The 25432-nt window shown below is 39.4% G+C and overlaps 1 protein-coding gene across 4 annotated transcripts in view; it reads left to right on the plus strand.

Annotated features, from left to right (window-relative positions):
* The window catches only part of SLC44A5 (solute carrier family 44 member 5), a 242551-nt gene extending 223564 nt beyond the window's left edge, over positions 1-18987 (plus strand). For 2 of the 4 annotated variants that reach the window (XM_060773738.2, XM_060773739.2), the window contains exon 22: positions 180-856. In XM_060773738.2, coding sequence (XP_060629721.2) covers positions 180-292 — 113 coding nt within the window. In that variant the 3' untranslated portion in view covers positions 293-856. Of the gene's footprint in view, positions 1-179; positions 857-4635; positions 7624-18219 lie in introns of those variants that run through there. The other 2 variants (XM_060773741.2, XM_060773740.2) reach the window with 2 other exon arrangements.
* The last annotated feature ends 6445 nt before the right edge of the window (positions 18988-25432 follow it).

Below are 25432 nucleotides of genomic sequence, written 5' to 3' on the forward strand. Positions count from 1 at the left end.
AGGAATGAAGGAGGGTGATGGTTTTGGGGCATCTTGCAGTGACACAGCACTAAAGCTCACCTCTGTTGTAACAGGATTTCTAACCTTGACTCTTTTCATCTCTCTCTGGCTTTCTCTCCTTTGTTTTGATTTGTGTTTGACTGCATGACTGCTTGCTGCTTTGGCTGCTTCATATTCAGGTGAAGACTTGGAAAGGAATGACGGATCGACAGCGAAACCCTACTACATGTCAGCTAGTCTGCATCGCATTTTGGGAAAGAAGGAACTGAGTCCTAAAAAGTTAATGGGATAATGTTCAAAAGAAATTGTGAAAATGGCAGCAGTATTACTGTTAAGAAAATAACAATAACAATTAAGCAGGACACATTGAATTTCAACAAAAGATGTGTTTAAAAAGTACAAATGATGCTTATGATGAAGGAATTATTTGTATTTGTTTTATACTATCTAAAAACGAGCTGACAGGCAACCTTTAAAATCAAGTCTTTTTAACAGCTGTGATACAAGGCCACATCATAGTTTTTATAGAGTGCCTATGGACAAGTGTAAATGTGAAGCTTTTTTAATCTTTAGCTCTTAGTGTTTTCATAACTTTTCTAACTTGAGATTTTGCTGTTTTACACAACAGCCATTTTGATAACTTTTTTTATAGGTGTATATTTGTAAAGGATATTCAGGCAATTTTTGAAAGCACCACAGTGCGTCCGAATTAGCCATAAACAGATCAAAACTATAGATAACCAGCAGGTGGTCCTAAATTTGTAATGATGGTGCTATGGCTGTATTTTTACTGTACATGCTGGTTGACAGCTATTTAAACTGTGATTAAAATGTATTAATGATTCCCTCCGAAGAAGGGCACAGTGCTATGTCAGTTGCCTCCACTACAAAAAGCTGTATGCTAAAAAAAGTGATTAGTGTCATACTGATTCCTCTCAAAGGAGGTATAATGAAAGAGTACAGATGGTTCAAATTGCTTAGAACAGAGGCATATTATTAGCAATCAACGTTTCAAGAAGCGGAGTCTATCTGCATGAAAAAAGTTGACCAAGTAATAGAATCTGCTGTTCATTATAGTATGACTGCAAATATAATTAGAGGTCCTATGCTATATACCAGGCATGGGCAAGCTTTGGCCCTCCATGTGTTTTGGACTTCAACTTAGGAATTGTAGGAGTTGAAGTCCAAAACACTTGGAGGGCTGAAGTTTGCCCATGCCTGTTATATACAGATTTAACCTTAGTAAAGGTAAAGGTTTTCCCTGACATTAAGTCTAGTCGTGTCCAACTCTGGGGGGTGGTGCTCATCTCCATTTCTAAGCCGAAGAGCCAGCGTTGTCCGCAGACGCTTCCAAGGTCATGTGGCTGGCATGACTACATGAAGTGCCATTACCTTCCCACTGAAGCTGTTTTTGAACAGCTAGGTTGGCAGAAGCGCTCACCCCACTACCCAGATCCAAACTGCTGACCTTTTGGTCAGCAAGTTCAGCAGCTCAGTGGCATTCAAAAAATCAACTTTAGCTCCATTAAAAAAAATCAAACTCTGTGTAGATTTTGATTTTTCTCTCTCCTCCCACAAACCCTGCAAAATATTGAAAAAGTCCTTCTGGACTTTCTAAACCAAGATACTGCTGCTTTATACACATATAGAAAGAGAATGAAATATGTGAATCTGAAAATGCCTTTGAGCCTCCCTTGCACTATTCATGTAACATCTGATCATTTTTCATACACATGAGGAAGAACAGAGAGACATATGAAATACAAATGAGCATTCTGGCCAATTACCCATTGAAGCAAGAACTACTTCTGGGTCTCCTGTGAGAAAACACCCAGCGACCAAATAGCAAAACTCTGTGCTTTGAATAATAAAGCGGCACACTGTCTTGAACCAGACCCCTGGTGACAAATGCAGTTTTTATTATTTAAACTTTCAAAACTGAAAGTCGGAAGCGTTGTAACACCATCATTACTTCTGAAAAGCATGGCAAAAGAGGGAACTGCTAACTGTGGGCTACAGCTAACATTGCATGCAGGTCTGCCATCTGGACTCTCTTCCTCTCACCTCCTTCTCCCTCTTGTGGAAAACCTGGACCTCCAGAACAGGCTTTAAGTATACAAGAGCGAATGTTTGCCTGGAAGTCATTTTATGAGATAAGTGAGATTTTCCAGCTGAATATATCTGAGGTTGGATAGCTTACATCAATATGGTAATACAAAGGATTTGAGAAATAATATAAATCTGAAATAAAACGAACTGTGCAATCAACTAAACAATTTTTTCAATGAATAATGGAACTTCACACTATGTGAACCTTCCTAGGACTGGATCACAACATCTGCCCAAGGGAGGTGTGTGTAGGGGGGGGGGGGGGGGAGCGGGGCTTTACATCCTTTAGACATTAACATGTTTTGCTCTTTATCCTGTCCCTTGCCCCATTCCACACCCTTTATCCCCTGGATGGTTGTTCTGGGAGTTGATAGATTAGCCAGAAACACAAGAGAGCTGGTGTTGCTAGAGGGAGAATGAATGGCTTGAAATAACACCCCTCTCTTTCCCAAGTATGCCTCTGCTGAATGCAGGTTGCTTCTGCAAATGGAAGAGGTGTTTTCATTTGAAGGAACAGAACTCCAAACCCAACTAAGACTAGAAATATACAAATTCTATATATTATATATAACTCTAGAAATTTTAGTCAATAAATCAACCCAATAACCTTCAATTGACATATCCATATGTCAATGGAATGACTGTACCTTAACTCTTTTTTTTAAAAGGAGTCACTCCTCTGAGTGGAGTGCTGAAAGGTTGGATTTCTAGTCCATCCTGAGAGAGTCTAGGACCCCAGAACATTGGTGTTTTCCCCTCTCTGCAGAAGGATATTTGATTTATTCTCTCTTCTGACATCCTCAAAATCCATAATTTAGCTCCCCAAACTTGCCCTCAGCTTATACATGAAATTGATATGAGTATATACAGTAATGAAAAAAATCCTTCCCTAAAAGAAATAAGCAGTCATTTGTATGCTATAGTTGCCATGTGTTGCTGTTACAGTCAAACTGTTCTGTGACAGCCAAATTATATTGTCCCAAATTCAGCTGCAGTTACAAGCAATTAGTTATGCCTATCAGCTGGTGGTCCTGGAAGCAGATGTGCCATGCCATCCAAAGATGCATCCAGCCACATCATCAGAAGAGCTCAGTTGGGTATTACTTTGTAGACAGGGGAAGAGCTACACTGATACAAAGTGTAGTAAAAGTGTACGGGTGTATATAAATACTTCTCAAAGGATTAGAATTCAATTAAACACCAAGAGTGAATGGAAATCAGTCTTCCTCCCCACTCCTCTCTCTTGACATTCTCTGCATGTCCTCAAAAATGTTCTGAAGGCTTACAGGACTCTACAGGTCAAATGTAGGGAGATGGCAGAAAGTCCTATTGCATAATGCTGTTCCCTTCATGTCAGTGGTTCTCAACCTGTGGGTCCCCAGATGTTTTGGCATTCAACTCCCAGGCATCCTAACAGTTGGTAAACTGGTTGTGATTTCTGGGAGTTGTAGGCCAAAACACCTGGATACCCACAGGTTGAGTATCACTGCTTTATGTGATGTTGGTTTCAGCTCACTACTGAAAGTTTCTTAGCCTCTGAATGAACCCCTTTCTTTCTTAAATTTTTAAAATAATTTTAATAACATATCTTATTGTATGCAATATTGAGTTTGTGTACAGCAGAGTTTCTCAAATGGTGCTCCTCCAGATGTTTTGGATTTCAACTCCCACAGTTCCTAACAGCTGGTAAGCTGGCTGGGATTTCTGGGAGGTGAAGTCCAAAACACCTGGAGGATGTACAGGATTGAGTTTGCCAATGGTTGCTCTAGCAATATAACCCAAGATAGGACATTATGTTGGCAATACAATTAAGATGCATTTGCAGAAATAATTAGAATCAGTATGAAGGGGCATATCCAGCATCCCTGAAGAAAACAATTTAGAGCCATATTGTTGAATAAGCAACTGAGAAAACTGAGAAAATTCAAAGCAATAGCACTGAAATTGGGTTGCTGTCTATTCAGCCAAAACATAGCTGTTCAATTATTGCAAAATCCAGCAGACAAAATTCCTGAATATCTTTCTCAGAATTGAATTAGCATTGATTAATGTGCAAACTTAGGTAATAATTTATTTTTGAAACACAGAAACCTTTGGACTTGGTTGGTGTATTTCTTAATGCCCAGCCAAATCCTGCTGTTTATTATGATGTCAGATTTATGCATAACATGCTTTAACATAAAGCTTGAGAAAAAATGCACTTCCTCGCTTTAGAGAAGTAGTGTAATGGACGAATCATTTCATGATGAGATGATAAATTTTAAATAGACTTTGATCCTGCACTCATTCTAGTCAAGGACAAGACGCATGTCTTTGATTGAACTGGTGCAGCATCTGGTCCATATAATGTTAAAGGGCTGATTATATTCTTGCATCGGTGTTTACTGTATAACAAATGCCAAAACATACTGTATTTAATACATACTGAGGCTTTTTGCTGTTGTGCACAAAAGGGCCAGCAGGGGGCAATATTGTTTTCATGGTGCGTTGCTTTGACAACTTGCTTTCTGCCATTCTGCCCCCTAGTGGAAGATTTAGAAAGTCACGATGGCTCTCCCGCAAGACCTTATTACATGAGTAAATCTCTGCTGAAGATCTTGAACAAACAGAACATGCAGACCAAGAAACAATAGAAAATGCCCACTGTCCTCTTCACACAGTCCCATTTGATTTCAACGCATTGTTTCTTCAGTATATTATTGACCATTGGCTTTTCTTTGTGCATGTTTTATACCAAAGCTATTGTACACGTGAAGCCATCAAAAATTGTAGTGACATTGTTTTGATAATTCCAGCAGAAATTGTGATGGAAAAAACCCTCCCATGGGAGCATTTTATATATATATGGATATACCGAAAGTTTCCTCCTTTTTTCCATTTGCCTTTAATTCTTGTGGCTTAGATGTTTTGGAGTGACCGATTTACAAGTGTTGGCTGCTTAAAAAAAATATGGAAAAGATGTAGAATGTTCTACTGTTTCAGATTATCTTCTTGGTGAGTGAACAGTTTTGTTTTGTTTTTTTAAAAAAAGAAGAATATGAAAATTTCCCTAGAAACAGAGTTTGTAAAAAAACTTTTTCAGTTTAAGTTGTCATAGTATATATAAATGTTTCCAGATTGCATTTAATGTCTTATCCGTTTCCTAACTTGTATGGTTGTGTGCTCCATGACAAAGTGCCTTACTGGCTATCAGTATGACGTTAACTAGCTTGGTTTTGAAGTTTACAAGCACCATTGAACCACAAACCTACCACTATTTGCCATGAAAATATGTTCAGCTTACTTAAAATGTATAGGCACAAACCTGGCTCTTTGTGCTTCTATAATTTTTTCCAGCATCTGTATTTTCCTATAGGAAGCAGCAGAGAACATTCTTTAAAGCAGGAGCTGTGCAAAGTGGAGGTTGGACTACAACTCCCATCAGCCCTAGCCAGTGTTGGCTGTGGCAAAGAACACTTGGAGTTGCAGTCCAGCAACTTTTAAAGAGGCACACTTTGCTCACCTTTATGCTTTACACAGATGGGTTTGTGGCTATTGGGATTTTTTTAACAGTTACTTTTACTTCTGTCTAATTTGTGCTATAGGAAAAATCAAGCTCTGCCTCTGCTAGCTCTCCATTTGTATAGGTAGTGCAATCTGCATTGAAAGCTATATCCACACTGTAGAGTTATAGCAGTTCTATATCATATTAACTGCGATGACTCAGTGCTGTGTAATTCTGGGCTTTGTAATTTTGCGAGACCCTGCTGTGTCAGAGCTCTGGTGCTACAACAAACTATAGATTGCAGGACTCCATAGGATGAAACTATGGCAGTTAAAGTGGTGTAAACCTGTTATAAACATCAAACGGCTGTTAGATGCAACAACAAGAATGGGCTATAATCTTGGAAACCCACTGCGGAGCTGCCACATTCAACTTTCAGAAAGATTGCTCCTTTCTAACCTGGCAAATGTTTGCTGAGTTTTTCCATTTCTACAGGTGACAAAAGCCATTCTGTAGTTACAGGAATGAATGTTATATTATTACCAATGCTAATTAAGCCCTGTTAGTATTCGTTCCTAAGTACAAGTGGGTTTGGAAATGCCTTTGCCTATGTCATTCACATTGTAACCACAATTAGCAATGACACTGAAGTCACCAAATGGCCAATCTATATATAAACCTCACTGGTTTACTGGGTCTACTCTAGTTGGAAGTAAGGACTCAGGCTGCAATGAGAAAGGACTTGAGCATTTCATGCCTATGGGGAGAGTGTGGGAAACATTCGTATACTAGTGAAATTCTTTTTTCCAGATTAGTTTCCAGTGATATCACAATAGTAGAACCATAGAATCATAGAGTTGGAAGGCACTACAAGAGCCATCCAATCCAACCCCCTGCTATGCAGTAACAAACCACCAGAGCACGCCTGGCAGACAGCCATCCAACCTCTGCTTTAAAACCTCCAGAGGCAGAAACCACCACACTCCAAGGCAGCACATTTCACTGTCAAAACAGCTCTTCCCAGCAGAGATTTCTTCATAATCTTCAGGTGGGATCTCTTTTCCTGCTATTTGAATCCAGCACTCCCAATTTTGTTGTGGTGTGAGTGCATGTGAAGTTTGCTTTCAGAGCTTCAGCCTTACACCTCAGTTGTAAGTCATAGCTGATTTCAGTGGTGCTTATTGCCAAGTAAACATGATTAGAGTAAGAGAATTAAGATGAGGATTTATTAAGATTGGATCAGTGTTTCTTGCTAGACACAGGGACTAGGGTTTAAGTTTCAAAGCCACCTTCTACCTTCATATGCTGGTTAACTGACCATAGGGGGCTGTGTGCCATTCTGTTGTGTTAAATCTTATGTGTCTAAGGCCTTGCTACTTAAATTAGGAAACATGGGAACAAGGAGATACATATGACACAAGTGTAAAGTATTTATTGCTTTGTTATCCCTTGTGAAATGGATGCTTCATTTTTATGACTCTTCTTAAGAGAAGATTTTGTTTTATAAAAGGATGTTTAATTTTTCTAACTTTTGATACTGATTCTTGGTTTCCTTGTAAAATATTGGTAATTTGCACTTCATGGTAATAAAACTAAGAACCTTGTGGCTTCTTCAGTTTTTGAGATGTGTAACTAATGGTACTAATATTGATCATGAATGCGATCTATTTGTTTGCTTGTTTTTGAGAAAAGGTCCATCAGCATTTCAAAGATATATTCATAAATTGCATGGTGGCAAAAAAAAGAAAATAAATTCTGGTCAGTCTCCCCTATGATCACATTTTACTTTACCAGTGATTTTAGACTGTGTGGTTTGGTCGGGAGAGAGAAGTGCCCAACCAAAATAATGTGAGCACACATCCGTCTGAGCTCTAAAACCGTTTATTTGCTTCTGCTGTGCAGAAATATTAGAACATATTGTTGAAAATATCTTTTTAGAACTAAAATGTTTAATATTTAACACAATTTGTTGTTACTTATTGTTTTACAACTCTTGGGGTTTGTTCTAATAAAAAAGTTTAGATACAAAAGGATGTCTCTCTGTCTTTCTTTTAGTTGTTTTTATGTGGGGCCTGTATTCTCAAAAGAGACTTCATGTTGCATTGCTTGATCAATCTTCTCACCTCACTAAAGCATACCATCTATTGGACTGATTACTCAAAGGTCCCCACTCAAAAAAATCAAACTGTAAATGGCAAATGTTATCATATTTACTCAAGTCTAATTTTGGCTAAGTTATATTGCCAAAATTGATGTGTACATTAGATTCGATGATGCATGAAAATCGCATACACAAACCCACCTGCATTAAAAGACCTGGAGGAACCTGAAATCCCAGATTATTATACATTATACTTGAGTAAATACACACACACCTCTCAGCCAATGGCCATGCTGGTTGAAAGATTCTGAGAGCAGAAGTTCTTCTAAGGATCATAAGAACCATCCTTTCATTAAAGTACTATAGCCTTAGTTATCCTGTGGCTCTTGGGCAGTGGTTCTCAACCTGTGGGTCCCCAGATGTTTTGGCCTTCAACTCCCAGAAATCCTAACAGCTGTTAAACTGGCTGGGATTTCTGGGAGTTGTAGGCCAAAATACCTGGGGACCCACAGGCTGAGAACCACTGCTTTAGGGCAACAAAAGGTGTTCAGGATGAAATGTATTCGAAAAGCTTCTTGCAAGTGGAGAACTTTGATCTCTGCCTGAACATTCTGTCCCCCTCCAGCATTTCACCCAATAAATAGGGAGAATATGGGCAGGCAGACCTTTTGGTTCTAGTGATATCTACCACCATCTTGAAGTCTGCTACTGGCTACCAACAGTTTAGTTCTCCCAAGGGAATGCAACCTGTGGAAGAAAAGTAATATGAAATTTTGCCCACACGTGGTATTTACATCTACATTGTTAGAACCTTTGGAGCAGGCATTTCTTGCTATGTGGAATCAAGAAAATATTTTTGGAAAGTTTTGAAATTATGACAAGTCCTCAAGGGATTAAGTGGAAACCAGCCATTCCAACACACAAATTATTTCATCTAGAATTCAAACTCTGGTCATCCAAGGGGTTTAAAGATGATGTGACCTGCAAACAGTCCAATGTAATTGATGTGAAATTACGCAGCACAAGAAGCATGGTGGACACAAACAGTGGCAGCAAGCTCTTTCAACACCAGCTCTTTCAAGGAAGTCTGATTTTTTTAGACATAATGTAAACTTGTGCTGTCAAAAGGCGTTCATGGCTGGAATCATTGGGTTGCTGTGAGTTTTCCAGGCTGTATGACCATGTTCCAGAAGCATTCTCTCCAGACATTTTACCTTTACATTTTATGGCAGGCATCCTCAGAGGTTGTGAGGTCTCTGAGGATGCCTGCCATAGATGCAGGTGAAACGTCAGGAGAGAATGTTTCTAGAACATGGCATACAACCCCGAAATCCTACAACAACCCAAAATCAGGAAACTAGTTTCCAACAGACCTCACACCTCTGGCCAACATACATTTTGGTGCCTCAAATGTTAGACCTGTTTCTGGGAATATTTGACCTGATTCCAACAATGGCACCAGTTTCTCCCTGTATGCTCTAGTTTTTGAGATACAGAACATAGGGCACTTATGTACCAGTCTTCATCTCCTAACCCATAAAAATAATGATAGCCATATCTAAGAAACTAGAGCTTATACAGTCTATCCAATGTAATTTTCTGAATCTGCCCCAAATAATCCCCAGAACCAGCCTGAAAACCAAGAAATCTTTTGTTGTTGCTGGGCTATGTTTAATTTGCCTCCAGGCATTTGGTGGGCATGCTGTTTTACCAATCACTCTGTTGGTATGAGATTGCACAAAAAGGAATCAATGCTGCAGTAATAGGGAAATCACATAGAACTTACTCCGTGGAACTCCATAATCACATAGAACTTACATGTAGAATCACCCCACTGCAACACTGTCCAACTAGTCTCCCCTCATCACAAGCCTAACATAAGAATGAATTCTGAACAGTTAGTAGAATATTTACTGGCAGTAAACGTTGGTGTAAACTTAGCTAGCTCTTTCATTGTTAGCCACTACCCCTGGGCTCAGAAGCTGACAGTCCCTACTCATCAGAACACCTGCTTAGGACAACTGAATTTAATTCAATATTATTCCTATTCTGTAAACAATGCACAGCTTCTTCCTTATTTCATCTGAAAATAGGCTAAGAATAACAGAAAAAAGAATAGGTGGATAATGGAACTAGGATAGATGTTAATGGAAAATTATAACATCACCTTTATTTGAAAGCACATCTTTAAAGAAATAAACATCTAAAACTATACCATAGAGACATAGATTATTTTAAATCATGTTTCAAGGGCAACAGCAGATGCTTTTGAGATTCTTTCTAGAGGTATTCCTACAGTATAAACTTTGAAAATAGGCCATACAAAAAGTGCATTGCTGTCTGTTTGAAACTCAACGGGATGTTCAGAGACCATCTGCTTATTCTGAAAAACACCTGGAATACATCTAAGCATAACAATAACTATTAATAATAATAGAACAACATACTATATATAGTCATCCACAATGTAATCCATCAAATTTAAATTCAAATAATGTACCATCTGAAGCTAAAGCAAAGAATGCATTTATAATCTGAATGTTCAGATAAAGGGTTGTTGAGAGTCCATGGCCTTTAATGTTCGCCCCATATGTACAGAGTTGTTTTTAATTAAATCTGGATTTCTTCAAGTACTCCAGCCTTTGCTTGCGTCATGTGGAGCCTCCCAGAATGGTCTGCAGTTATTGATTATTGTGTCGCTGCTCATTTGCAAGACATAACTTATTGCAAACCTGCTTTCTTTCTCCTCTTTAAGGCATGCTCATAAACAGTCTTCCTATGATTGATGTGTTTTATGTATCACATAGTTTTCTTTACTTTCATATTACATTTAAATCTACTATTGGCTGCAGGCCATAGATATCTTAATCCACTTCCAGATGAATTTTAAAACTAGGATCCATGCTTGGCCTCTCTCGCTTTCACTCTTTTAGACTCTCTGCATCTGGTGTCACATTCTTGAAGCAATGACCTCTCTTGTTTAAACACAGGTCATGCTAATATTCCTGCACCCCCTAAATGAAATAGAAGGGAGGTTGCCTTCATTTGAAGATGGAGGCATCTTTTGATTGGTTGTGGTGCCCAGTTTAAAATTTGTGTTGTGGGTGAGGGAAAGATATGTCATAATTCTGCTTGTGTTGAACTTTGAAAGATTGTACTTCTCCTTCCCAGTCCACTCATTTTGAATATTTGAAGGATATGAACAACTTTAAGAAAGTAACCAACTACTTCATGCTCTTCCACATGACCTCCCTTAGAGATACCATTTATTTATTTATTTATTTATTTATTTATTTATTTATTTATTATTTACGATATTTCTATCCCACCTTTGTCAAACCTGAAGGTGACTCAAGGCAGCTTACAACCAGCAGCCATTTGATGCCTTAACAACATACACTTAAAAACATTTTAAACAAAATTATAACCATGATAATAGCTTTAAAATCATATTAAAAACAATACCTCCACTGTTAATCTCATCCAAATACATTGTCTGAGCAGTTCCAAAATTCAGTATTAAATAGTTCCTAGTTTGTCTATTGCACTGTTTCCACAGGCTTGTTTGAAAAGCCATGTCTTCACTTTTCTACAAAAAGTCAGGAGGGAGGGGGCTGACCTAATATCCTTAGGGAGGGAATTCCACAGCTGAGAGGCCACTGCTGAAAAGGCCCTGTCTCTCATCCCTGCCAGTTGCACCTGTGAAGAAGGCGGGACCGAGAGCAGGGCATCCCCAGACAATCATAAGCTTCTAGATGGTTCATAGGGAGAAATACATTCAGACAGGTAAGCTGGGCCAGAACTATTTCGGGTTAAAGCCAGCACTTTGAAATGCTCGGTAGCAAGCTGGCAGCCAGTGGAGCTGACATAACAGAGGAGTTGTAAGCTCCCTGAATGCCACTCCAGTGAGCAACCTAACTGCTGCTCGTTGGACCATTTGAAGCTTCCAAAAAGTCTTCAAAGGCAAACCCACGTGGAGCGCGTTGCAGTAGTCTATACGGGGATGTAACCAGAGCGACCATGGCCGAGTCTGACTTCCCAAGATTTGGGCGCAGCTTCCGCACAAGTTTTAACTGTGTAAATGCTCTCTTGGTCACCCCCGAAACCTGGGGTTCCAGGCTCAGCGATGAATCCAGGAGAACTCCCAAGCTGCGAACCTGCGCCTTCAGGGGGAGTATAACCCCATCAAGCACAGGCTGTAACCCTCTGCCCTGTTTGGCCTTGTGACTGACCAGGAGTACCTCTGTCTTGCCTGGATTCAATTTCCATTTGTTCGCTCTCATCACAGCTGCCAAGCACCAGTTCAGGACCTGAAAAGCCTCCTTAGTAGCAAGTGGAAAGGAGTCATAAGCGCAGAGACAGAAACTGTGTTTTGTACACATGTGGTCTTGATTCTCATCCTCATGCCAAGAAATTTCAGCCCAGCATTGGATGTTTTAACCAGTAGCCTAATGTTGGTAATTCTGTGCATTAGTGACAATATGCAATCCTGAATTTACAGTCTCACTCAACTACAAGACTTCCTTCTTTGACTTAAGGAAGTCTTTCTCTTCCTGTACTTCAACCTAAAATACATCCAAGGGTTGTTGTGAAGGTACAGGAAAGATTAATGAATGCAATCCTGAGCATTGCTAGGAAAAAAATGTGATAAACTGATCAGCAGTTGAATCCATATATGGCAGTTTTGTATCCTAAATATGCTTTTCCCAGGAGAAAAGACCATTTATATAAGAATCCCACACAAACATGCATGCACCTATTCAAGACACTTCGTTGGGTTTAGATAAGCACTCCAATATCTGTTTTATGAAGACTGGGGATATTCACTCACATTCTTAAGAACTGGTGATAGTGGACCTCGATTTTGATCCTGTCATTTGCCATCTTATTTAACCCTCCTGATAAATCTCCCCAATTAGGAGGGTCGCTAATAATCCAGTGACAGGACCAGGATTCAAATGACCTTAACAAAATAAAATTTACAGATATAGGATGTGTGACATCTGGCTTGACAGCAATATGTTAAGTTGTGAAAAAGATCTAAGAATTTTAGTAAACTACAAACTGAACCTAATCTAGCAGTGTGATCTGGAAGCTTAAAAAGCCAGTACAATTATAGTCAGCATTGTACTGACTATAATTGTATTTAGATGGAGGGAAGTAACAGTACCCCTCTAATCCAATTTGGTCAAATCTCAACTAGAATAACACTGTGTTCTGAACACCGCAGTTCAAGAAGAATATTTGGGACAACTGGAAAGTGCCCAAAGAAGGACAACCAAAATGGTCAAAAGATCTGGAAGCCAAGCTGCATGAGGAGCATCTTAGGGAGCTGGGTATGTTTAGCTTAGAGGAGAGATGACATGATAGCTATGTTTAAACATGTGAAAGGTGTCATATTGAGGAGGGGGCTAATTTGTTTTCTGCTTCTCGAGACTAGGATACAGTGTAATATATTCACAGATTCCACCTGAACATTAGGAAAACTTCCTGTTGGAAGAGCAATTTGACAGAGGAATATGCTGTTTAGTGGGTGGTGGAATCTTATTATTTTGAGATTTTAAAATAGAGAATAGATGGCCATCTTTCAGGAGTATTTTGATGTGTATTCTGCATGGCAGGAAGTTGGATTGGATGGCCCTAATAATTTCTTTCAATGCTATGATTCTATGAACTGCCATGTTGTAGAACAGTTTTGCCATCAAAAGATATAATTTTGATAACACTAATGACCACTAAGAATTAATACTATGTTTTCTAGCCACATGAAAACCAAACTAAGTTTAAGATGTGCCTTTGTCACATGAATTCTTATACAATATCTTGACACACTAAATTTGACTGTGCTGAAACCCAAAATTTAGCTTTCCAAATACTCAGAGTGCAAATACACATTCATCAAAATGCAATACTGGCATAGACTTAGTAATGAAGACTTGGACTTGTGCTGGTTTACAAATCCGGAATTTATCATTCCATCCAGAATAACAAAAAATTAGCTGTAATAACATACCATTGACTGTATTGTCGAAGGCTTTCATGGCCGGAATCACTGGGTTGTTGTAGGTTTTTTCGGGCTATATGGCCATGGTCTAGAGGCATTCTCTCCTGACGTTTCGCCTGCATCTATGGCAAGCATCCTCAGAGGTAGTGAGGTCTGTTGGAACTAGGCAAAAGGGTTTATATATCTGTGGAATGACCAGGGTAAGACAAATTACTATTGTTTCAACTGACCACCTTGATTAGCATACAATGGAAGAGGTTGCGTTCGAGGCGGTCATAGATCCGGTGAGCCTGCAGTGTTTTGAAAATCCTTGACTCTTCTTAAAGATTGAAAAATCATCTGGACAACATAATTTGAACATAAAACACACAGCATATGATTGTAGCATAAGAACTGAGAGTGTATATATAGCACAAGAACTGAGAGTGTATACGTCCTTGAAGTTATATCTTGAGCGTTTTAATTCAGATGCACATTTTCAATAACACAGATAGAAAGAAGAAAAACAGATGTACTAATCAAAAGTATTGTCAGTGGGGATGGTTCATTGATTATACATAACCTGTTTTCTAGAAATGTAGCATTGAAGACTACAAAGGATTTTTAAAGGTCTGCACCGGAGCACAATAAATAACCATAATAAAAATGGAATTTCATGAAGCCCAAACTTTATTTCTCGGGGGATTTAATGATGCAACATGCCAAGTTTTTGTGGCCTCCCAGAGGACTTGGAGAAGGCCATGACCTCTCAGAAATTATAGGTTGTCAATTCTGAATTTATTTACATTGTTCTCAGGAAAACAAATGTCTTTTAATTTTATCAGGATTGGCACTATAAGCATTGGAATTTGTATATAAGATGCGTAAGAGTTATTGCAGATTTACATTCTAAAAGTATCTTGCAGTATGCAGTTGTTTTTTACAGCCCAAATGTAAACTGTCTTGGATTTTCAAAGTTAGGATAAACCTGTCTTAGGTTTTCAAAGTTAGGATAAACATATACTTGCGATGAAGCAAGTGAAACAGAGACTAGAGCAGCATTGGCATCAAACTCACAGTGAATCTGACCTAGCAAGGTCTAATAATGATAATGATGATGATGATAATAATAATAATAATAACGACAGCAACAACAACTATTTATATTCCACCCTATCTCCCCAAGGGAACTCAGGACAGATTCCAACATAACAATGGAAAACATTCAATGCCTACATAAAACACATGATCCTAACATAAAATCCTGGAAAAACCCCACATATAAAGGTAGTATTAAAACCTAACATCAAATTGAAAACCTAGTATCAATAAATTAGATTTGAAATCAATAAATTAAACTACATGTAGTAGTTTAATTTATTGATTTCAAATCTAATTTAAACTACATATAGAGGAGCCCCCAGTGGCGCAGTGGGTTAAACCCCTGTGCCAGCAGGACTGAAGACCGACAGGTCGCAGGTTCAAATCTGGGGAGAGGCAGATGAGCTCCCTCTATCAGCTCCAGCTCCTCATGCAGGGACATGAGAGAAGCCTCCCACAAGGATGATAAAAACATCAAAATCATCCAGGCGTCCCCTGGGCAATGTCCTTGCAGATGGCCAATTCTCTCACACCAGAAGCGAGATGCAGTTTCTCAAGTCGCTCGTGACACGACAAAAAAAAAACTACATATAGTCAAACAAAATTCTATAATAATATAAATCTAAAGAAAACGTCCACATTAGTGTAGAAGAGCCAGCAAGGGTTCACAAAACAGTGTGGGTTGGTTATGTGGTCATTGGGCTGGTGTGATCCAGGGAAGCCTAAATACAAATAGTTTCAACCAGAGGCCCAACAATGATCTCTCAATCATCTAATCCTCCTCCTCTCCATATGATAGGGAGCAAAAGTAGGTCTTCAGTTGTTTTTAAAAGGAGAGGGGGACAGCTTTATTTCTTTAGGGATGGAGTTCCAGAGGTGGTGGGGGGGGGGGGGGTGACCACAGAGAAGGCCCTCTCTCTCGTTCCTACCAGTAGTGCTTGCGATGACCGCAGTACCCAGGCTGGTTTGTAAGAGGAGATGCGATTGGTCAAATAGCCTGGACCCGAGCCATTTAGGGCTTTAAAGGTAATGACCGGCAGCCAATGGAGCTGCCACAACATGGGAGTAGATCTCTCCCTGTACAGAGCTCCTGTTAGCAGTCTGGCTGCCGATCTCTGAACTAGTTGAAGCTTCTGAACTATCTTCAAAGGCAGCCGCACATAGATAGCGTTGCAATAGTCCAAGCGGGATGTGAATAAGAGGTGGACTATTGAGCTGTCCCGCAATTGTGCAAAGGTGCTCCTAGCCACTGCCAACAACACAGGCTGTAATTCCACACCCTGATCCACCTTCCAACTGATGAGGAGTACCTCTCTCTTGTCTGGATTTAATGAAAACTTATTAGCCCTCATCCAGTCCATCACAGCTGAAAGGCACTGGTGTAAGGGCAGGACAGCATCCTTGATATTAGATGGAAAGGAGTAATAGAGCTGGGTGTCATCCGCATACATTTGAGACCACACTCCAAAACTCCGGATGATCTCTCCCAGCGGTTGAACAGCATGGGGGGCAGAATTGAGCCCTAAGGGACCCCACAGGCCGCCAGCCAGGGAGTCGAACAGGAGTCCCTGAGCACCACCTTCTGGGTCCAACCCTCCAGGAAGGACCAGAGGCACTGCAAGACAGTGCCCCCGAGCCCCATCCTGGAGAGGCAGCCCAGAAGGATACCATGGTCAAAAGCCACTGAGAGGTCTAGAGCTTATAAAGCCTAATCTGCAGCAATGAAGGCAGCAGAAAAATAGTTTATTGCTGCCAACATTGCATCTGCATCTGCAAAGAACCGACCAAGAGAGTTGTTTTGAGTGGTCAGAGGACTTTTAAATCCTGCTCAGCCAGGGATCCCTGACCAATCAGCAGGTCATTGTGAGGAGTTTGCTAGGTTCTTCACAGATAATGTCGCTCAGATCTGTTACAACTTAGATGTTAGTATTAATGCAGTCTTCGTGGATGTAGCTGAGGCATCTGCATATCTTTGTTTATTTGTTTTCAACTTGTGCAGCCCAAGGACGTGGACAAGATCTTAGGAGAAATGAAGGCAACCACTTGTTCTCTGGACCACTGCCCATCCTGACTTATAAAATTGGCTAGGGGGGACTGGAGGAGTGGGTGAAGGTGCTGGTGAATGCCTCCTTGACCTAAGGCAGAATGCCAATTAGTTTCAAGGAGGTAGTAGTAATGCCTCTATTAAAGAAACCGGCACTGGATCCCACTCAACTGAACAACTACTGGCCAGTAACAAATCTTTACTTTTTGGGCAAGGTTCTAAGAGAAGGTGGTGGCTTCCCAACTCCAAAATTTCTTGGATGAAACCGATGATCTGGATCCATTTCAAACTGGTTTAAGGCCCGGATATGGAACAGAGGCAGCATTGGTCGCCTTGGTGGATGATCTATGAAGAGAGCTAACAGGGGGAGAATGTCCCTGTTGGTTCTCCTGGATCTCTCAGTGGCTTTCAATACCATTGACCATGGTATCCTTCTGGGCCAGTTCTCTGGCAAGGAGCTAGGGGACACTGTCTTCCAGTGGCTCCAGTCTTTCCTGGAGGATCGGTCCCAGATGGTGGTGCTGGGAGACCCCTGTTCAACTCCCTGGCCTGTGGCCTGTGGAGTTGCTCAGGGTTTAATTATCCTCCATGCTATTTAACATTTACATGAAACTGCTGGGAGAGATCATCCACCTAAAGCCAAGGATGCCTTCCTGGTTCTAAACCAGTGCCTATCATCAGTAATGGACTAGATGAGAGCTAACAAGCTGGAATTAAATCCAGACAAGACAGAGGTACTCCTGGTTAGCCATAAGGCAGATCAGGGTATAGGGTTATATCCTGTGCTGGATGGGGTTATGTTTTATTTAACTTTAGATGTCATGTTATAATGTGTTTTAATAAGTCGGGTTATTTTGTGTTATTATGTTTTTATTTATTTATTTATTTATTATTTACATTATTTCTATCCCGCCCATTTCAGCCCGAAGGTGACTCAGGGCGGTATTTGTTGTTGTACTGAGGCATTGAATGTTTGTCTTGTTTGTTGGAATCCGCCCTGAGTCCCCTTGGGGAGATAGGGCGGAATATAAATAAAGTCTTATTATAATATCATTATTATTACATTTTGTGATCAAAAACCTATGCAGCAGAGTCCAGTGGTTTCCAGTGGTTGAATGATTTGCTTCAGATTGTATAATGAATTATTCAGACTGAAAAGACTCATCTGAAATCCTGCAGAATATGAAGCAATGACCAAGCTCAGTATAGAAGGCAGCTTAATATTGAGCACGATAGCAGCCCAGACATTTTAAGGGATTCTATGCCAGTTTATTTCCTAGCCTGAATGATATAACATCTCTGTGACCAATTAACTTTAGCTTGTCCATAATCAGACTCACATGTGTACAGATGCATACAACTGATGATAGGATGTCTTGAATACTTCTCATTCACAGGATTGCCATAAGTTGGAATTGACATGCAGCAGTCAACTACTACTAAATGAGATGCACAAATGTATTGAAGACCAAAGCCCTGTGTTCAAAGCTAAAAATTACAGATATAGTGGTTTTGTTGTTCATCTGATTGAAAACAGTCTGGGAACCAATTGTTTGAAGTGTGATATGAACATGTATAGGATACAACAAAAACTGCACAAGATGGTACTGGACTAGAAGAAAACACAGAGCTGCCTTTTCCAAAATAAGTCTTTTGTTCTTAATAATGCATAATTCCTATATCCTGGGGTAGCCATGCTGGTCATGAAACAAAATATAGCAAACTCCAAATAAACACATTTCAGTGACACCTTTATTAGGCCAACCAAAAGGCACAAAACACAAGCTTTTGAAGTTCATAATCTTCTTTATCAGGTAAGGATTTTAAAAATCATTTCGGGAAAAGAGATGTGACGAAGGAGGGTCAAAGGACTGCTTCTTTCTTGAGATGTTAACATTGAGTTTAACACAGTGGAGGTTGGAGCTTTGGTGTCAGTAAAATTTGACCTTGATGTCCTTAAAGGCTCCTTGCTGACATTTGGACTGAGGGTTGGAGATTATTTGAAGGCATAATTCAGAACAAGGTCTATATATCTATAGCACCATGATTCCACTTTAACTGCAATGACAACATCCTGTAGAATGCTGGGATTGGGAGCTCAGAGATGGGCATTCAAAATTCTCACCCAGAGCTCCTTTAATGCCTCAACAAACTACCTTTACATTTGAGAATAATGTGATTAATTGCTAATGTGTTGTTTTATATGTTTTTAAACTGTTTAAATGTATTTTAAACTTTATTTAAATATATGTAATTGTAACATATCCTATGGCTTTGTATGGTTGCCTACATGTAAGCCGCCTTGAGTCCCCTCCAGAGTAGAAATGCCGTAAATAAATAAATACATTTTAAAGACAGAATATACAGGGTATAGACATGCATGAAACCCTTTCTGTCTAATGTCCCATTGCTCTAATATTAAATGGTGAAAGGGATTAAACAAAAAGCTTGGTTAGGAAACATTTTCCAGCAGAAAACAATATAAATTGACAGTACATGGCTTGCATCTCTAGGAAATACATTCCGGGGCTTTGCAGGGATGCGTCCAAGCACAGGGTCCCACTGGAGGACCTAGAAAATGCTTAGAACAGACATATTTTGTGAGATGGGGATAAATGAAACCATAAATGCCAGCCACACGGATAGGGGGTCATACTGTAGTTTTAAAATGGTAAGAGCACATGCAACAATGTTCTTCAATCTTTTGCCACCCAGGTGCACTGGATCACAATTACCACATTCGAAGGAAGGGAGGAGTTATAGATTGGCACATCTGCAGGACAAATGTTAAGGGAAACTGCCTTACAGCAGACACATTAGTGAATCATATTTGCTATATCAAGCAGGAGATTTTATTTTAGTCAAGACTTCACATTAGTTTCTTTTCCTGCCAAAGTTGCTAGCTTTTGTGCAGAAGCAATAGATTATTGGCACAAGATGCTGACACAGTCTTAGAAGGTTTTAATATTCATTTCAGTATTTACCATTATCATTTTAGCATATAAATGTTTAATATTGTTTTAACTATCATATTAAATATTGGGTTTTAACTTTTCTTCTGACAGTGTTTCTTAATACCTAAATGTATATGTTCATATGTTCCTATTGTATATGTTCCTATCCCAATGACTGTTCATTTTTGGGTGCTGGTCATCAACCATAATAAATAAATATATGCATTAAATTCTTTGACATGGTATTGTTAGTGCTTTGTATTCCAATAGCAAAAACTGTTTTTTAATAGCTCTCACTAGAGGATTCAAAAAGACAGAGGCTTGCTTTTATCACTTACCACACATGCAGTTTAAATTATGTTTCTAATGATACTTTGTAAGTCAATGGTTTTTTTTTTGGCTGACCTGAAGACTAAAATTCAAAGGCTCCAAATATTGTGTAGATTTGATGTGAAAGCTCATGCCTTTAAAAACAACATTTTAATTTAAACCAGAAAAATATATCTTGGTATTTGCTTTATGTGCAAGACTGTATTTCTTGTTCAAAGTTGATCTGGTAATAGAGTTTATCTGTAGGAGGGCTGGTGCATAAAGGGCTCCCCCACCCCTTCACTCCCCTTCCCACTCACAAGGCAATTGGGAAAATAATAATATTGGTGTGGTTTGCAAGCACAGCTGTTACAAGAAAGATGGGGGGGGGGGTTGCTGCAGTGTATCCCACTGAGACGTTATAGGAAGATTTTAGGGTGGTTGTGTGTGTGTTTTAAAACCACAGAATTGTTGCTGCTGACATGTGGTAACATATATATTAAACAGAGGAAAACTCTGCTAGAGGAGCAGGGAAGGGGTCAAGGAGAGAGGCTAAGGAAGCATCAGGTTGCCACATTTTCTGTAGATGTGATGTTTTTATACATCACATCTACAGAAAAGGAGAAGAATTTTAATTAAAAGTATAAGTTTAACTTTCTTAGGCTGGGCAGTGGATTATGGAGGGGGGTCTTTAACAATTTGACAGTTAAATTGTAATTTTCTTAACTATTTGACAGTTGCTTTCTGGGTGGCCATTTAGTACGTACTTCTGCATTCCTGCGTCCTCAAGCAAAATTCAAGACAAGAGACCATCACATTGTCAAACAGAGCAGGAGATCCTAAAATGTTAATCACAGCTGGGGGAGTGAGCATTAGTGCATGCATGCATCCACCCACATACATCATTCCTCTGAAACCTGATGCACAGAGCAAAATATGCAAGCATTGTATTGTTACAGATTATTGGGTTTTGGAGTAGGTTCAAGCAACATCGAATTGGGATAATATCACGGAAGGAATTTTGCTAAGCTTGTGGGGGGACAATACAGTCCCTCTTTTAAACATGCTACCAAGAACTATCAATATCTAATCTTATTTGTCCTTATTTGTTGGCCTTTGTGGCTTTACTTTGCAGTCAGTGTGCCTCAGTTTTGCGCTGGATAATGGCCGACGTGTACTAGAGCTTATCCTGCTAGAAACACTTCACTCTTGTATTCCATATGGTGGAGAAAACGATTATAAGTCAAAAGAAGAAAGTATAATTGCATACACAAATACCACAAAGGAAAAAGACAACATCTTGGCCATCCTGATTGCAAGGCTGTGGGAGTTATAGTCCATGAAAGTAATTTTTCCAAACTCTGACATAAAATCATGCAGGTGTCACCTCAAATAATCCCTAGTCTTTCAAACTAAAAGTGAAAATAGTTACAATATTTAAGGAGTGTTTGAGATAATTCAGTTTTCTGAAAGACCATTCCATAAAGGTTTTTTTTTCTTTTTGTTTTACTATAGAACTAGCCTGAAACCCTAGAAGCTCTCCCTACCTTTCTAACATGGCTCCACTCCAGCAGGAGAATGCAAACTAGAAAGAATTCTTTTGAGCTGGTATCATGTCTTCATTATTTTTCCCTCCCAGGATCTGAAATAACTTTATAGCTGTTTAAAAATTGGGGGGGGGGGGGTTGTAAAGAAGGTTTGAATAAAAAGTTCATGTGTGCTGATGGCTTTTTTAAATAGGAACCTCTTGCCTAATGTGTAAGTAGTTAGGAGCAGAACAGAAGGGTGACAGCATGTTGGGTTTGCTGGTGTGTTTATTTCGATGATGTGTCTGCCACTTCTAATAGTTTGGAGAATTGAGTCCCAGCATAGGTGAACTTCTAAAATGCTATGTCAGTTCTCACCACAGAAGTTATGATGAGCCTCAAGACCACCCCCAGTTAGGAATCCAGTTTCCTACCCTCTGCAAGACCTCCTTTACCAGGGAGTTTGGCTCTGCCTACCATATAAAGCAGCCAAGTTCATGTATGCAAGTTCCCCAACCCTGCTTCCCACGCTTATATTATTGTTTCATTCTGGCAAATCTGGAGGTACACAGCGTGAGAGCAATGCTAATGCACCCTATGGGAAGTTGCGTTTTTTTCTCCCCTGACGATGCAGTTTGCCTAAATTATGAACAAGTGTGACATACACATAACAGCAAGGAAGTTTAGTTGATGTCAGCTGGACAGGAACCAGAACAAACTTGAATTTAAAAGTATGGGGCAAGACAAACTAAATATGACATTTATCTATGAAATCTAAGCATCTTTTACCACTAGTAGTCAATCCGTGCCTTAATTCTTGCTTGTCTGTAGACAAAACTAAGGTGAGACAAAATAATATGCAATGAGCACAAAACAGTTCTAAAACATGAGACCAATTTGGGTGGATTCCTTGTTCTCAAGACTTCCACTCCTAAAATATAAATAATTGCAACATGTAAGGCTATTTATAATCCAAAACACTATCATTTATAATCATTACAAACAGGCATTTTTTCCCTAAATCTGCAAATAATTTTCTTGGAATGGGTGGTCTTTATGCACATATATGCATTTCCCCTTTTTCATAAAAAAAATCTCATTTATAGTATTTTGAAAAACACTTTATCTTTGCTACACACAGCTTTGACAGTTAATAATCTGAATATAAGGGGAGGGGAAGAATAAAAACTGTCGATCATGCCAACATTTTTCTTCCAACATGAACTTCGTTCTTGAAGCTGGAGTCAGAATTAAGTCAGCATGCCTTCACTTCTCATTCAGGTCTCATTTGTTTTATCCAAAGAAGGTAAATGCAAACTCTTATCTAAGAACTGTGCTACCATTTAAGGAGTATAGTGTGTCTCCATACTCCATATATCTGTTATGTTTCAAGAGTTGGATTGGATTCTACATAGTGAAAAAAAATTGTTACAACCCTTGAATGCCAAGTTGGAGGAAATCCCCATAGACATTAGGGGCATTGGCCCAGGGGTGTCATTTCATTCATGCTTCCCCTGAAAGTTCCCCCTAGGTGATAAGACTAACTTCACGCTCTGGAAGCTTTCTGCATAGCAGGTAACCTGCAAACAATGAATGGGAGCACCCAGATCATACACAAACTGCAAAAATGCTCCCGCACAAATGAGGATGACATCACCCCTTCCTATCTTTCTTTGTAGGGAAGGACATGGAACAGGTAAAACACATTATCCACTATTACCCACAATCACCAGTAATATTGTGTTAAAATTCTGATGGACAGACATACTGACATTCTGACATTTCCTAGTGGCATGCCTCCAAGAAGCTATAAATATAAACAAACAAACAAATAAGTAAGGAGCTAATTAAGTCATGTCAATAAAACAGTCTTGGCAGTTTTCATCACAAATCTTTTATAAAACAAATGCATCTTAATAGTCCACTGAAGGCCAAGTGCCCCTAATCTCTATAAGCATTACATCATAAATGGTCACAATATATTATTGCTTGGAAAATACATCTTCCTATGTTGCCATTATGAAAGTTGCAGCTAAACATAAAAGGAACAAGAAAGTTGGTAAGAGTGTGGGTGCAGATGATGTCATTATTCCGAATCCATAAACCAATGATACACAAAGGTATGGCTCCCTACATATTGCTAAATTGCATCTTCCAGTGTTTCCCACCATTCAGTATGCACAAATCACCACTTATTGGAGATGATGGGAATTTTAGTTTTGATTGCAGTAACCTTGCCCACCTCTACTGAAAGCTGTGGACTGACTACACCACTGCTGATTACTGACCCGACTTCAAAACTGGAGCTTCTTCTCCTGCTTCAACTGAGAAACCCAGTGGCAGATGAAAGAATCTACCCAGGTGTCAAGTAGAGGCTTAAGGAGAACCCTATATCATCATCATCATCATCATCATCATCATCATCACCACCACCACCACCACCATCATTTATAGCCCATCTTTCTCCCCATGGGGATTCAAGGCAGCTAACATCTATCTACACTAAACAGTTTAAAAAGAGCAATACAAAAGTTAAAAATCATTTAAATAATAACAGTGTAGTAAAAACAGAATTAAAATACAGAAAATGCATTAAAATTGTCTTTAAAACTCATAATCCCCCCTCCAATCCCAACCTCCCCAGAGCCTACCCTTTCCCTTTCCCAATAGCCTGTTGGCAGAGGGAGGTCTTGACCTGCTTGAGGAAGTCCAGCAGGGATGGGGCCATTCTGGTTTTGGAGGGAGTTCCACAGCCTGGGAACAGCCACTAAAAAGGCCTTTTCCCGTGTACCCAAGCATGCTTGAATGGGTGGTGGAACCAAGGGAAAGCCCTCCCCAGTAGATTGGGCCAGAAGTCTCCCTCCTGTTATGCTCAAGAAGTCTTTTAAATGTCCATTTTGGTTTTGATAGTTTTGCTGATTCTTGCTATTCTGAATTCAAAGTCATGTGTATAATATTACAAGGCCATAACCAACAGCAAATGCTTTTAAGGAACTGCTCTTAAATCTTGAGCCTAACTAAAGGAATGTCTTCATATACACCCCAAAGATTCTTGTTCATGCATTGAAATGGCATGACTGAGCTATACCAATACTATGAGAATTCCTCAGTTAGTTGCTTTAGTGTCTTAAAGAAAATACGTCCAGCAAGGATAAGCAAACCTAACAGAACAGGAAACAGGGATTTATAGATCTACTGAAGTGTTGCACACATCCTGCAAGTGATACCTACACGCACAACTGGAATTGCCCATATATATAAGCATATTCTTATCTGAACCAATAGTTCTAGCATGTATTATTTATTTTTATTTACTTCATTTTTATCTTAAGAACACAATGCTGTAGTTGGGAGTTTAAACCCCATGACAACAAAAAGACAAGCCTTAGATGAGGCAGTGCAGACTTTCTTAACGGCAAACCAACACACACAGTATTTCAGATCACAGCTATATGCTGGAGTCCCGTGGAAGACATCAGCCATTCTAAGAATTATTTCCAAAGAGGACATTTTTCATAGCTTTCATGAGAAAATTGCTGCATTGTATATGTTACATTTATTTGACATCAAAGACACCCAACTTACATTTTCAGGACTCACTGCCAGAGTAGAACATAGCTGCTTAGGAAAAATCTATTCACTGACAAATTTCTATGTTTCAGGTGCCATCAAACAGCATTAAGCTTGTCCAGGTCAGTTCCATCAGAATACATGGTCGGAATGCAATTCTAAGTACATTTAAAATGCCAGCTGTCAGCAGAGTGAGTGCTGCTGTGAGAAATAGCCATCACATCTCTGTGAGAAGATATATTAATAGAATA

This window comes from Anolis sagrei, chromosome 4, assembly GCF_037176765.1.
Source record: "Anolis sagrei isolate rAnoSag1 chromosome 4, rAnoSag1.mat, whole genome shotgun sequence".
Lineage (NCBI taxonomy): Eukaryota > Metazoa > Chordata > Lepidosauria > Squamata > Dactyloidae > Anolis > Anolis sagrei.